Source organism: Nanorana parkeri, unplaced genomic scaffold, assembly GCF_000935625.1.
Source record: "Nanorana parkeri isolate BGI_ZX_2015 unplaced genomic scaffold, ASM93562v1 scaffold2, whole genome shotgun sequence".
NCBI lineage: Eukaryota > Metazoa > Chordata > Amphibia > Anura > Dicroglossidae > Nanorana > Nanorana parkeri.
In genome coordinates, this window is record NW_017306270.1 from 4,797,284 (window position 1) to 4,813,181 (window position 15,898).

The 15,898-nt window shown below is 41.5% G+C and overlaps 1 protein-coding gene across 1 annotated transcript in view; it reads left to right on the forward strand.

Moving 5' to 3' along the window:
• The window catches only part of DOCK1 (dedicator of cytokinesis 1), a 373,877-nt gene that overhangs the window by 283,111 nt on the left and 74,868 nt on the right, over positions 1–15,898 (forward strand). Inside the window, exons 34-37 of the mRNA XM_018561275.1 lie at positions 2,505–2,653; positions 10,559–10,644; positions 10,834–10,990; positions 12,700–12,740. Of these exons, the coding sequence (XP_018416777.1) occupies positions 2,505–2,653; positions 10,559–10,644; positions 10,834–10,990; positions 12,700–12,740 (433 nt within the window). The remainder of the gene's footprint in view (positions 1–2,504; positions 2,654–10,558; positions 10,645–10,833; positions 10,991–12,699; positions 12,741–15,898) is intronic.

Consider the following 15,898-nt stretch of genomic DNA (forward strand, 5'->3'; position numbering starts at 1 on the left):
TGAATGAAATATGGGGAGCTGCCATTGCTGACCTTCTTGAGAAATGATGGTTGCCCTGACCCTGAATACGTATGCGGTCAGCAAAGTCAGGATGTCGGAACTTCTGCATGCTTCTTCTGGATCAGTGACGTAAAGCCCAAGTATTGTTTTTTATACTTGTTATACAGCCAGGCTGTATAGCGAGTATATATGTGTGTGATTGGCATAGGTGTATGATTGGAACTGTAAGGAGCTGCCCTGTGCAGACAGTTGATCAGAGAGCTGGAGTGCCACGCTCATGCAGAGTGCAGCAGTCCAGGTCTCCAGCAGTCCAACACACCCACTGCTCAGTGCTCCAGTGCTCAGTGCTCCAGTTGCTTAGCATGAGTGTAATTTTATCAGAGTCCTTTGCAGGGGAGTGTTGGACCACAGAAGGCCTAGTCCAATGCGACCTGTGTAAGAACAGCAGTTCGGCTCTCCAGTGTGCTGCCTCATTTCTCATCACAGACATGGAATACTTATTATTTAAAAAGCCATATTCTTTATTTGTTATGCAGCCCGACTCATTAGAAGTGTTAATTGTTCCTAACCAGTATCCCAAAAATGTACCTTTTATCTGGAATTCCTCCTAAAAAAATAGCAGTGTTCCTAGGTACTCTTGTGCACATCTTCACAGCTGTATATCTGCAATGAGACTTTTAGGCTTTGCTGCCTCTGACGAGATTTGGGGATTTGCTGATCTTTGGTCTGGTCGCTGGTGACTACTGAGCTGCTCACTGTTCACTTGTTGGAGGCACAGACATGAAGAAGCAATCCTGCCTCTACCGAGATCGCCCCCTCCAGAGGGACTCAGAGCAGAACAAGGCATGGTAAGTCTAAAATAGGGTAAAGATCAGCTGCAGAAAGATCAAAGACAGTGCTGGTGACTATTCCTTTGCCCTCTGCCTGTTTTTTTGGGACACAGCCTCCCAAGGTCTGTTTCTTTTTACTGGATATTCCACCCATAAGCATAGGCCTGTTAATTGCCCACTAGCTGCTTTAATCACTTGGCAGTTTCTTTGGCAAGATCTTAACACTTGAGTTCCCAGCTCCACCCACCTGCTGCAGCCATTATGAAGGCTTATTTGGACTGACCCCAGATGTAGACAATGCCAGGTGTCGTACTCTCTCCTGCTGGAAGATGTAATAGAAGTCTAAAGCCATAATCAACCTGATTACCACATTATTGTCTATATAAAGTCATTTTTTGGTAAAGTGGTGAGGGATTAGAACCGATGTCTATTTTTGGTTGATGTTTGTGTTCCTGTTAGGGAAATTATTCGCTATTTGTCCAGGTCACCCGCGGCACTGGGACTAAATTTGGGAAAATCACAAATTTTAAGCAGTCATCAAACCAGGAATAGACGACAAGTCTCCCAAGGGAGACACCTGTTCTGATGACAAATACCTAAGAGACGATTTCCCCTTACTTTCTGTTGTGTCTACAGGACAGGAATTCAAGGGAATTTTCCCCAGTGGGAGAAGGGTAACAAAAGAACCTAACAGTTTTATTAAGCATTTCATAGACTATACAAAATGGGAAAAAAGGTTTTGGCTTGAGATTTACTTAAAGGGTATGCAAACCCTAACAATGCACTTCTGTTGTGTGCTCCCTTTTGGTCTGTTTAATATACTATTGAAAGAATCTTGTTTATAACTGTTTGATAATAAAAAAAAAAAAAAAAAAAAAAAAGAAACGGTTATCTCAAAAGTGCCTTCCTAGTTCGTGTTGTGGGCTACAAGGCTTGAACATTAGCCTTTATGTTGTGGAGATCTGAGAGTAGGAGTCCCTGAGTAGTTTAGCAAAAGACAATGGGCAGGGCTGACCCCACTCACTCCACAAAAATGCTACTTACTGTCGGCCCACAAAGGGATTTAGGAGCCGAGTGTATTTCTGGGAAATCAAAAGGTACCTTTCTGTATGTGCAGGGCCTTTAAAGGCACAGAATGACAAGAGGCTGCAGTGCTGAATGACTACAAATGATTATATAGTAAGCAGAGTAGACTTGCATACTTCAGCACAGTTGCAATGTATCATTAGTAGCTCACTCAGGGGTTTTAGTTATTGCCTGATGGTTTTTCTTTCACAATTTCTAAATAAATGACACCTAAATAATTTCTTCCTACTAAATTGAAAGTAGGTGTATAACATTTTCTCCAGCTAGGCATAAAGAAGAGCCGCCCCAAGCACTTTCTCTCCCCCTCTGTCTGATTTAATCCAGACAAATGTTTAAAAGTGTATGCAAGTTAACGTGCCTGGTTTTTGAAAGCCTTTCAAGTGCTGCTTCGATTCCCCCTTGAATAGTTGTCTGGTAATTGTACTTATAGACTGTTTAAAATATAATAATGCGGCTCTTTTTCCTGAAGGTTATCTACTTAAATAAGGGTATATTCCAAGGAGAGAAGCAGATTGTTACGGACGTATTTTCTCCATCCTCTGATGTTTGTGAGTGTTCTGATATCAGCTGTTTTGTTTCCTTTTAAAGGTCAGCACAAAATCAAATTCATTCCTGAAATGGTTGGCCCTATTTTGGAGATGACCTTGATCCCGGAGACAGAGCTACGGAAAGCCACCATCCCGATTTTCTTTGACATGATGCAGTGTGAATTCCATTCCACAAGGAGCTTTCAGATGGTAAGCTGGGTTGACCAGCACACAATAAATACAATTCAAAGTGACACTAAATTCAGGAGTTAAATGTTAAAAATGCGGAATGCAACTACCTTAACTATTAACAAAAAATTTGCTTATGTGTGTGGCTTGGCTGTAGTTCCTCAAATCATCTCTGAAGTGTTGTGGACACTGTTCTTCTTTCAGGAGGGTGGCTACTTTTGTTCCCCATGGTCCCTGTGTGTGTTGTAAAGTAGCCACCTCTACAAGTTCACTCCGGGAATGGACTACAATCTCATATTTAGTTTACTAATTTGTATTGAGATTGTAGTCCATCACAGGAGTGAGCTTGGAGCGGTAACTTCTTTACAATACACACAGGACCTCCAGAAGGAAGGACAGTGTCAGAATTTGGGTAAAAAGACAATTAATCTGTCTTTAGATTGCAAAGGGAAAGTGAAGAAAACTCATGCAGATACAAACCCCTTGCAGATAGTTTCTCTGGTGGAAGCTGAGCGCAGAACTACTAATGTGCTTGGTGTGAGCCCAGTCTGCCTAAATTTGCCCAAGCCCATGCAGAACTGTGACTGACACCCCCCGGGCCAATCAGGTACAGCAGGAGCATTCCCCACCCCAGCTACACTAAGGAACAGGGAATGCCCCTGCCGTAAATGATTGGGCCAGGAGGGGGGGTGGCAGTCACAGTTTTGTGCGGGCTTGGGCAAATTGGGTTTACACCAAGCCCCTGCTCATCATTACTCAGGACCCCACACCAGAAGACTTTCGTGCCACACACTTAGCCGCTTACATTCTTTGTAACTATGGTACATTACGTACATAGTTGTAATGTTAGTAGGTCTTTCACATCATGTAACTTTTAAGGTTAGTGGTCCTTGACCTCATGCACAATTAATTAAAACGATAAAACAGTAGGGACATAGCATTACGCAGATAATAATCTAGAATAATGATAGTGTATCTTGCAAAGCATTATCTCTGCATTGTGACCCGGAGGATTAATTAAGGTTGTACTCTGCACACCGGAGAATGTAGACAGAGCAAACACAATAGCGGCATGACTGTTAGTGTGTTAAAGGCCTCTGTGCCTTTCTTCTGGAGCATACAATGACATCTTACTGATCTCCCACTCACTCCCACGCTTCTGTGCTGCATCTCAGCGGGTCAAAGCATGAGGACAGGCAGCGGTTTCCATCTTCTTAATGCCCCGGCTTTTTCTTCCCTTTTTTTTCCATATAAAAAATATATAGACTGAATTCAAACTCTCTACTCGCTGCTCTGCGAACGGTCTTTTCTTTTATCCACCTCCAGAAACTGCCATAGTTCACAATATTCATATAGAGCCTTCTCAGCTGTCTGTCAATGTACAAGCAAGCGAACCGTGATCATTGGTTAAAAATTGTTTATTTAAATGGCACTCGCGAACTAAGGAATTCAATACAAATTTGCAATTGTAATCAGCAGTTCACTGTTTTGAGAAATTCACAGTTTGATAACGTTCTATAATTGACAACTGAGCTAAAGTATATGCTAGATGCAGAAATACTGCAAATGTTTCTTTGGTGGGGAGAAAACAAACTTTGCCAGTTTGCAGGTTATGCTTAGTGTTTGCTCTTCTTTTTTTTTCTTCTTTTTATATTGTACTGCATAGGGAAAATCATAAGCAGGAGTCATAAAGCATTAACATTAATATTTAAAGTAGAACGGCAGCCAAAACATTTCTTTTAATTTTAGATAGAGTAAGGGAGGGTTATAACCCCTGTCAGCATTTTATGCCATCTGTGTCGAGATTTCCTTTCACTTCCTGTCCCATAGCCACCACAGGAGTGAGGCAGATTCCTGGTGGTCAGCAGGGTCACCAGAACTAGTGTCCCTATTGGAAGATTTCCCATCTATACCTGTTCTGATGACAGCCCAAAATGTGTGATTTTCTTTCACTTTCCGTGATAACAGTCACCCGGATAAATAGAGGGGGTGAATCTATTTAACAGGGACACAGACCGCAGTAAAAATCAAAAAGGTGTTCTAATCCTTCTTCACGCTATCCAAAGCTGAGAAATGTTTATGCTTTAGTTGTATTTTGAAGGCAAATCTTTTTTTTTTAATTTTTGACGTAACATAGGGAATTTTAACCTGGACTCTGGGGAAAAAACAATATTTCAGCAATTTCTGTGTACAAAATGCCTCTAAAGATTATTGTCCCATGTCTGGCTGCTGCTGCATTCGGTATAAAGCCTGTGACACGGCACGCAAAGCCGTGCAGAGCGAATCAAAGCTGTCCTGCACGGAGCTTTGCGTGTAGTGTGGCAGCTGAGTGCAGGCAGATGATTGACAGCACCTTCAGCCAATCGGCTCGTGCATAACAACCGGCCGGACGTCGCATCCTGCCGCGCCTGTTTATACGCGCGAGCCGATTGGCTGAAGAGGAAATTTTTTATCTCTGCACGCTCAGCTATGCGAGCTCTCGCAAGCTGACGTGCCGGGGAGAGAATTACATGACACACTGCTAGCGAAGGCCGCGTGCCACCGTCACAGCCTTACGGTCCTAAATCCTGTACACCATATGTTAGGACCGAATGTGTCCAGTGCTAAATCTTAGGCTTCATTCACACTCGCTGCTTGTGTTATGTGTTTAGATGCTTATGTGTTTAGATGCTTCTGTTAGCAAATCCTAGCACCAGTCCTTTCACTTTAGTTTTGCTGCGTTTTTAGAAGTTCAAATCGGTTCCTAGATGCAGCTGACTTCTAATTTTTTATCAAAGCATATAAATGAATATAACTCTGTGCCTTTCTTCTGGAGCCTTTCTTCTGTGCCTTTCTTCTGGAGCATACAATGACATCAGATGCTTCTGTTAGCAAATCCTAGCACCAGTATATATATATACACACACACACATATGCATTTATAAAAGCTTTTTAAATGCATATAAAAACATCTAATCGCACACTGTGAATGAAGCCTTATAGTCGCAGCTCTGGTACAGTTCTTATGGTGGATCGCTCACTCTCCTCCTCAGACACTCAAAATGTCTTGTGTTATTTTTACGCAATACAAGGTGGACAAGGGGAGGTGCAGATGAACATCACGATCTTCACCTTGACCAATCACAAAAGTTAAAGTAAATCTCTTCAAAGTGAGGGAACCTCTCATCACACACATCACAATTCGGGAAGAGGGTAAATCTAATTTAACTAATATAGCCGTGTAACCATGTAAGGTCCTGTAAGGTCATGGCTGGTCCTCCCTGCATGTGCAGGAAGCTGGAGATTCCTATTGTTGACTTTAAGTGGCAGTTTCACATCTTAATATTAGCCACAGTCCTACTGATTGCACATTTGCCTTTCAAAATATTGGAAGTTGAGTTTTAACCTCGACAAATAGAGGGTGCACTGCCATTGTCAACCTACTTCTAAAAATGTGTTTCCTGGGTGTATATGGATCACTGGGCCAAAATGCAAAATAAGTCAGATTAAAGTCAGACCATCTGATTGACATACTTGTGCCGGGTCTGTCCCTCAGATGGTATTAAAGCCTTTAAATCGGCATAATAGCAAGGCAGCTAGCATTTTTAAGGATGGGGGCAGCACTGTCAGCGTCTTCCCTGCCAGACGTCTCTGTACACTTTTCCTTTAATTGTCTAATAATTCTGCACCTACTTCAAAAATACAAAATTCTATCAACATTTTCAAGCTGAAAAAAAAATAGCTTTCATCGGTGTAAATTCCTGTGAAGTGTTATTTAGCCATGTGCAGCTCCAGAGACCGTTTCCAGACTTAGCAGAAATAGCTGAAAGACTTAATAAGTTTGTGATGGAAATTAACGGTCTGTATCCCAATGTAAATGTTCAGTGTGGATATATTGTGCTCATCCCCACGCAGGTGAGTAAAGCGCAAACGCTTAATAATTATTGGCGCACAGAGCATTTAAGTAACTAGAACTGTACTCATTAAGTTTTAATGGAACAGGGACCTTAATGGTTTGGGAGTTTTGTTGTTCTGCCATTCCCCAGCCACTTGTAAGTTGTAAGGCACGGCAGATTTGCAGCAATAATCTTGGATCGGCTTTGAACTCTGGCATTAGTGGATCCATTATGACTGTTTTTAATGGTTCTGCATGTAGTAAATCCGAACCTTGGGAAAGCATTATTGTCAATGTCTTGTCCTATCTATATTGAATGTCATATTAGGGTATACAAGCTTGATAAATATTGTGAGCTTGGTTTCAAGCTGCAAATTTGGGCTTCATCATTCGGATATAATTGCTTTTCGAAATGTTCCATACAACAGTTATTACTGTTACATAATTAGTTGGGGAAAAAAGATACATGTCCATAGAGTTCAACTAAAAGACAAAAGCACATACATTTAAAACCTGCATCCTCAAAACTCTAAACCAGCAGTTTACCCTTCAAAATCATTATCCGATTTGCCAGTGGTGTCACGTGGGTAGTACCGCACCGGGTGACACCATCCGAGGGGGTGTCACCAAAATGTCACATCACGGACATCATAACACATGCATGTTGGCCGCACCAGGTGTAACACATGCATGGTGGTCGACCGGGTGACACCCAGCCTGGTGCCGCCACTGCATTTTGCTCCAACAGGAAAAACAAATCTTTCTAATCTTTTTTTTTTAAACAAACTTACAGCTGGAAAGACTTATCTGTAGAACTCTAACCCTCATTTTCACAGCTCTTACTGTAAAAAAGACTTTCTCAATGTGTAGGTTAAGCCTCTTTTCCTCCAGGAGTAGAGTACAATCTTGTCATTTGGCCTTTAGGGCCCATTCACACCACATCCAGATAATCTCCAGACCAGACCAGATTGTTTTCGAACCCAAAATGCATCTTAATGTATCCCTATGCTATTTCTGTTCCAGACCAGAAAAATACTGCTTGTCTCATTTTGTCTGGTCTGGAATGCACTGGAACTGCGGCAGGTTCACACGATTTTCTGGACCAGATCTTGCCGGAAAATGTCGTAAACCTGCGCTTAAAGAATAAGTGCACAGTTTGAATGGACCTGCATTAGGCGTGATGACGTCACAGGGCCTTAGACCGCTGGAGCCCGGGGAAAAGAGGATGTGGGGATCGGTCTAGCAGCTAGGCAGGACTGAGAATCAGGTGAGTATATATTTTTTTTTTTATTTGAGCCCCTTAGACCAAAAAAAGTAGTTAACCATTGCAGTGCACAGGTAGCTCCATGGCAAGGGTTAATTTTTAAGATTTCTCGAGTTCCTCTTAAATTCAGGTTGGGCAACCTGCAGAAGGTCTTTTTTAGGTCCATATAAACTCTCAAACCGACCATCTAGGCAAAGAGGGGACTGCCAGATCACTTATATGGGCCTGTATTATAGCGAAGTGTACTGTAGTGAAGATGTAATATGTTGTGGCATCATAGTTTATTTTATAGAATGTAGAGGAAAGTGTGCAGGAACAGAGGTCATGAGGGCAGTGCAGTAAAAGAGGCCTTTGGGAGAATTCCGGTAAACTCCGTCCTACCTCCGCCATACAGACTGTATTCTTCCTTTTAACAAAGCATGTGCCGGATACCATGGAAAAAAAACTCAAGTTCAGTCAATTTTGTATGTATCTAGTGTAGTACATTGGCTTATCTGTAAGGTCGCAGCCTGAAAATAGCAAAAGGTCAAAGCGCCTGATGCGATACACCGTCTCCCCTCAATACTTATCTAAACCGATATAAATATCTCAGTTTCGGCTCATTTCTGCTCAGGAAAAAAGGTCAAATTTATAATCGTAGTTAACATACCAAATTAATCAACTGCACAATTCTCCTGAAAGGTTGTAAGCGATAATAGATAATATGTAATTACGGGAAGAGATAATGATAGTAATTTTAATTAAAGCCACATCCTGTTTTCTGTTCTTTTTAATTATGCTAATTTTTTTCCTTTCCCAAAAACTGAAATGCAGATGAAACAGAAAAAAAAGGAATATGAGATTAAAGAAAAGTTAAATTCTATGAATGTCTGTTTTATATGTTCCTTGGGATGCCAGCAAATGCAGCCTGGCTTGTATTTAAGGGCCTTAAAGAGAACCAGTCATAATTTAACATGCAGGAGCCTGAGTATTTAACTTTAAAGCCTGTTAGATGTTTCATTTTAAATCCGATAAATACATTCCAGATAGGGATGCACTGATACTGATTTCTCGGTATAGAGTACGAGTATCGATATAAGTCCCATTAAGGAAGCCGTCTCCGTGCTCCCTTGTCCACTAGGTGACGAGGAAGCATGGAGCCGGCTTTCAGGGGGAATCAGGAAGCTGGGGGGCAGGTAATGACTCGCTGCCCGGCTGCCTCATTGGCCAGCTTCCTGACCAATCAGAAAGCCGGCCGGCGAGTCATTACACGCCGCCTGGCTTCCTGAATGGCCGGGAAGCCGACTCCATGCTGAGTGTGAATGAAGCCAGGTTCCCGGCCAATCAGGAAGCCAGGCTGCGTGTATTGACTCACCACCCAGCTTCCTGATATCGGAAGTTCCAGTATCGAGCTAGGCGTAGGGAGCATTTGGTGCATCCCTAATTCCAGGTACATCAACACAAAAGATGTTCCCTGTCTTATAATTCCTTTTATCAGCCACAGCCTGGATAGAGAAGTCTGTCCCCTGCCAGGCATGCTGCAGAGAACGATCCTGTCTGGAAGCAGTGGTCTCTCTGCAGAGAACGATCCTGTCTGGAAGCAGTAGTCTCTCTGCAGAGAACGATCCTGTCTGGAAGCAGTGGTCTCTCTGCAGAGCTCTCCAATCAGCAGGGACCATCAGGCTATTTACCATGTAATTCAATTTTGGACTCCATTCACAAAAAGGGATACCGTGGACCTGAAAAGATTGCAGAAAAGGGCAGAGAGATGACTTCAGCTATAAGTACAGTTTAATGGAACTGAATTTATTTACTCTTGAAAAAAGGCTATTAAGGAGGGCTCTCGTTACCTTGTATAAATACAAAAGGCACATACAGAAAATGTATATTTTCATATTGATTGTTCACTTAAAGGTCATGGAGGATGTTCTTAGTGACGAAAGGAAAAGAGGTTTCACCTCTGAATATGGAAAGGGTTCTTAACTGTAAGAGCTGTGAAAAATGAGGAGTAGCAATCCACAAAAATGGGTGCTAGCAGAAGTGATGGATTGCTTAAAAAAAATGGCACGGGGTGTATAAAATACAAATGAATCTAAATACTAGAAAAGATATAACATTGCAGAGAATATTGAGGGAGTTATCTTGGTTTTTTTTTAGGGGTTTGCCTTCTTCAGAATCAGCTGCTGTTTTATGGTTGAGGATGCAGGTGGGTTTTTTTTTGTTTTTGTTTTGTTTAACCTATGGGTATGTTACATGCATATCAAAAGGGCAAGTTATTGGCTTCTAATATCCTTTTAAACCATTTTGAAGCTGGACTCCATGTAAATGGTTAAATACACAGATAGAATATATGTAAAGGAGCCAAAGGATGTTTATTTCTGTCCATCCAGTTTTGTGATTTGTACAGCTCTACCACCCAGCACAGCCCTGTCTGGTAGATGAGAAGGCCTGATTTTTCTTTGCTGCCGTTCAGCAGCACTTACTGGTCTTGCCCCTCCTTCAACTTGTGACTGCTACTATGTCCTATCAGCATGCTGCTTGCACTACAATACAACTGGCTGGCTCCTTGTGCTGCTTTTTTCTTCCTCGGTCTGAGCTCTGCTGTACAGTGACTCCATGAGGCCGGATAAACTCATGGATTTTTCACTGCTTGAACTTAAAAAATACATTAAAGTATGCATTAATGATTACAGAGCTGCATTAATTTTTGTCTTTTATATCTGTCTGGAGTTCATGAGATCTATGACTAAAGTACATTTTGTTTGCTGTCAGTACGTATAATCTTGTGTATATGTTCTGTGTCTTTCAGTTTGAGAATGAGATTATCACAAAGTTGGACCACGAAGTGGAAGGCGGGAGAGGGGATGAGCAGTACAAAGTGTTGTTTGAGAAAATGTAAGTGTTGATTAACCGCTAAGCTTTGTACCCAAGTATAGGCACAGGAGACAATAACAAGCAAGCCGTGAACTTTACACTTCATTTATAATTAACATGTGCTAATGAAGCGCGGGGATTAAAATAACATTTTATTCAGGAACCAGATTGGAGTAAAGTTTTTTTTTTTTTTTATCCTCCTCCTTGCTGACTCTTGGAACACTGTAGGAAACATAAGTATCTGGCAAAGACTGGAGAGACCTTTGTGAACTTGGTTGTCCGCCTGATGGAGAGACTGCTGGACTACAGAACAATAATGCACGATGAGAACAAAGAGAACCGGATGAGCTGCACTGTCAACGTTCTGGTCAGTGTCTACTCACAAGATGGGTTATACTTTCCTAATGGCATGAAACATACAGTAAACTCCCTATTATCCGGGATTCAAGCAACCGGTGAAAAAAAATCGAGGAAATATGTCCTCGATTATTTTTTCCTGGTGCCTTGATGCACACTAAAAGATCGTCGGTTGCTTGGTGCACGCTAAAATATTTTGTTAGCAACTAAATTTATTTCGTTACTAAGGAAATTCTTTATTTGCATCTTGCTGCCGGCCAGCAGCTAGATTCCGCAGTCGGCAGTAGAATGTAAACAACGAGCAGCAATAGTCAACTTGCTATTGGCTATTTCAAATTGCAATAGCCAATAGCAGGCTGGCTATTGAAACAGCGCCCACTGAGCAGACAAGCGGACCGGAGAGAGAAAGTTTGCACTGATGATTGACACAGGTGGGGTGTGCGCTGACATTAATGCTCAATGTCTGAACACATAGAACATCCAGGCATTCAGTTGAAGTTTCACAGAAATGCACTCTGCACAGGGTAAAACGGCTCTGTATATGGAAAGGGCATGAGTGTTTTGTGTCACCACAGTCTAGGAAGTGAGTCCTGCTGGATTAGTCAAAGGTATCTTTTGCAACTTCCCAGGCACTATATTTAAAACAACTATGCTGGGTAACATGGAATATCAAATCCATATTACTTATAAGATTTTTTATTTTCGGCTATAGATGCACTTTAATGGTAAAGTTCGGTTAGCAGAAAAACCGAACTGGAGCCACAGAAGGCAAACTATTTCCTTCCAGCTATAAGACAATTCCAGTTGTAAAAAAAAATAATTAAAGATGGAAATAAAGAGGGCAGCTTGCACATACATTTCCTGTACATACATTTCTTATGTAACCTGTATTTTCATATGATGAAGATGCCATCTGTGACTTAACACAAGCACGTTTTTGAGTTTTTTGCCTATTTTTGACAAAAGGGCCAAGCACTTGTTTTCTTCACTGCTTATTAAAAGACTGTGAAGACTTTAGTGAAGTTGCAGAAGACTGTTATTGCATGATTCAATGGTACAAAACACTGCTAGCACATTTTAAAGAGCCTGTTAAGAACACCTGGCATGTCACAAGAGGATTGTGAGGGCCTTTGACAAGGTACCAGGGACTTGTAACACTCACTGACCAGGTAGAAGAGGCTGCTTAGGAATTCTTATGTGGTACTTACAATACACTAAGATGTTCTGCAAAAAGAAATAAGCCCCTAATTTGAAGTGGATCAAGGTATTGTTGAGCTGCAACCCGCCCTATGGTCTAAAACGGGTTTCTTTTCTTGTCCAATACCCCTTTCCACATTGTATGTAAGCACTTGGTACCCTCCCAGTGCAGGACTGTACTTCTAGTATATTTATGTGTGCCGTCAAGTATGTGGGTCCATACTTCTACTTTTTGCTTATGTAATATTTGTATTGTCTTACCCTGAAGAAGATAGACTTGACTCAGGGAGATAATGAAGGCTCTTCCAACCCATAATCCAAGAAACAAAATCCCAGTTAATACAAAGCTGAATTTAGAAACCAGTCTGCTAAACAATTCTCAAAAACTGGGCCTAGTCCTGGAGAGACAAGGACTCATACACTTACGCGTTCTTATTTTTACTGAATAAATGAGAAATGTTGGATGCACATTAAAGCCATGGAAAGATAGCTAAAGTAACATTTGTTGTTTTGTCTTTGCAGAATTTCTACAAAGAGATTGAGAGAGAAGAAATGTATATAAGGTTTGTAATCTTTCCATTATAACATAAAATATGTTGTGATTATACTTTGTGAAAGTTTAAAGCCATCACTGAATCTGTACTCTGGAAGCTGTACCCATAAATCAGAGGGCAGAGAACTAGTTACTAAGCTACATATAACAAATAAACGATAATAAGATAAAAAATTATAAAAAAATAAAAAGTAAACGATAAGATAAATAAGTTAAAAAATGTAAAAAGTGCTAATAAAAGGGGAAACAAACAATAAAAAAATTAAAACTAACCCTGCCGCGATATTTACATATGAGCCGCGATATTTACATATGAATGGGCCGCGGCTTATTGATATGCAAATTACCGCGGCCCATTCATATGTTAATATCTCGGCCGGTACCGGGACAGTGCAGGCTGCAGGAACAGCACCAGCAAGCTCCAGAAAGAGCACAGAGTAGAGAGGGCTGGGGGAGGAGGTGTTTCTCTGGCCTCCCCCACCAGCGCCCTCTAGTGTCTACTGTGTGGTAGTGCCGGCTCTGCTCGCTACCACACAGTAGACACTGCTCTGCACAGAGTCGGCATAGCGGACCGGCCCTGGCTGCTGTGCGGGCCACATTACAAGGTCCGGCGGGCCGGATTCGGCCCGCGGGCCTTGTGTTTGCCACCCCTGCATTAGAGGGTCAAATGAAAAGGAGGAATGAGTCGAATGTTACTCCATACCTGGACATACTGGGTGTTTTCTTCACTCCAAGTAGCAGAACAGAGCGGCAGGAGAGCAAATAAAGTAAGCATGTGCTGCTACAGGAAGTGGGCTGTACTTTAAAGTGTACCTATGATATTGCCCTGTGTAGGCAAAGCACAGGTTTGCTTTAATATTCATCAAAGCAAAATAGAACATTACTGAACATCCCAGTTCATGAGTGCCATGGCCTAGGATAGGTCCTCATTACAAGGCAGAGGATCGCTGTTGACTAGTGGACGCAGGAATGTCAGTGATTAATTCTTTTAAGTGTTGGAAACTTTGTTGCACTTCTCCCTCACCTGGTGCAGGTAACATGAGAATGAAAGGCCTTCCCGGGGACACGGCAGGAACAGAGCCAGACACGGCATTCTCATTCTCAACATTCAAATATTCATTCTGTATGTGCAGAGCTGGATCTGATTTAGTAGGGTGCTTGAACAAAATAATTTGCCCTGTAAAGCGTCAACTTGTAAAAAGTGTTCTATCATTGTGCAGAATTGTTATTTTAAGTTACAGTTCTGTTTCTTGTACCTTTTCATATTCATTGTATTATTTGTATCCTTGCCGTTGATGTCTGAACAATAGCACTCTATGTATGAATTTCATTTTCTTCCATTATTGTAGCTTCAATAGGCCTCAGATTTTTATAGACAAAAGAATGCATGCATTACTGTTAACCTTTCCAATTTGTGGCTAGCTGATTACACTGTTACTATGTTTTATATTATTGAAAATGTAATAACGGAAGCTTGATCTTCCTGAAGCACAAAAACGAATATATCTGCCAAGTTCCGAAAGCATTATGTAACCTAATAGCAGGTGATATATCTGCTTTTAAAGGACTGCAGTATGTGCAGATTGTGTGCAAAGATGCTTGTTTAAGACTTTTCTCTGCCAGCAGTCACCATGGGTATGGCCTGTTGTCAACTTTCTTGCCCAATGATTAGCCGCTGTGATCATTTTTAGGCAGGGCAGAAGATGTGGTCATTCTCAGACCCACCAGATTGTTTCCTCTGCACGATGGACAGCGTATACAGGTGAAACTCGAATAATAAGAATATGGTGCAAAAGTAATTGCAGTAAGTGCTGCAAAAGGGGCCCAAACCAAGTACTGAGTACATATGCATGCTTGTACTTTTCAGATATTGTTCTATGTACAATCCTTGTTTTATTGATTGCATGTAATAATCTACTTTTTTGAGGTTGTGGATTTGGGGTTCTTGGGGTTTTCATGAGCTGTAAGCCATAATCATCACAATTATGACAAATCACGGCTTGAATTATCTTGCTTTGCATGTAATGAGTCTATCTCATATATTAGTTTCACCTTTTAAGTTGCATTAGTGAAATAAATAAACTTTGCACAATATTCTAATTATTCGAGTTTCACCTGTATCTTTTATGTTTGGTCATTAGTAGTAGAGAACCCAAATCTTGAACAGGCTGGTTTCTGTACTAATAAAAAAAGCCTCTAGTTTTAAAGTGTAAAAGAGTAAGGACCTCTGTTAACGTGACTCTGTCATGAGAAAATATGGAGGCTTCCATTTCTGACCTTCTTTGAGAATGTTATTTCACTGGTTGTCCTTTTGATATTTAGGAACTCTTGATGGGTCTGTGATTCAAAAGTATTGAAAACCGATACAGCCAGGAAACTGACTTTTCAAAAGATGCTCTGCAGCGACAGTCCATATTTCCGTATGACAAGATCACTTTTAAGCAGCGGTATGCAAGCGCCTGCCCTCAAGCTGTGGTGAAGCTACATATCTGACAATGCATTTGCCTCATGGAGTCATGCCTGTGGCTGACAGTCTTGCAGTGCCTAATGGGATTTATAGTTGAACTACAGCTGGAGGGCCAGAGTTTGCCTATCCCCGATTTAAAGCACTTTAAAACAAGTGCATTTAACCCTTTTTTCCCCCCTCTCCTGACCTAAACCCACTTTCCCCCTTCTTAGATCTGTACTTGCCAGGATCTGGTGGGCATGGTTTCTTTATTGTTTACACCCAGCACTGAAATTCTCCCTCTGCTGGCCACACCGGCACATTACAGTCCCATACACTTTGATGGGGCCATCACCGGGCTGGGAGACTGACACTGCCAGGAGATGGAGACTTGCAGTGCTGGAAGTCAACAAACAGCAGGGTATCCTTCTGTTCTCTGTAAGCATTGATCTGTGGAGGGCAAGGGTGGGGCTGTTTAGGTTAGAGGAGGGGGGCAAAAAGAATAAATGCATTTTAATTCTGAAAGTAAATGTATTCTTTAAGTGCTCATCGTTGGCTACGTCACCAGTAGAGAGTTGTCTCATCACCTACTATCGTGTTGCCACCCATCACCAGGACAAAACGTTAGTGGAAATCTTCTTAGTGGAGACAATAAGAACAATAAAATTCTCACAGATGTTCTTGCCAAGTCCACTAAAAAAAGAAAAAATTGACTGTTGAGT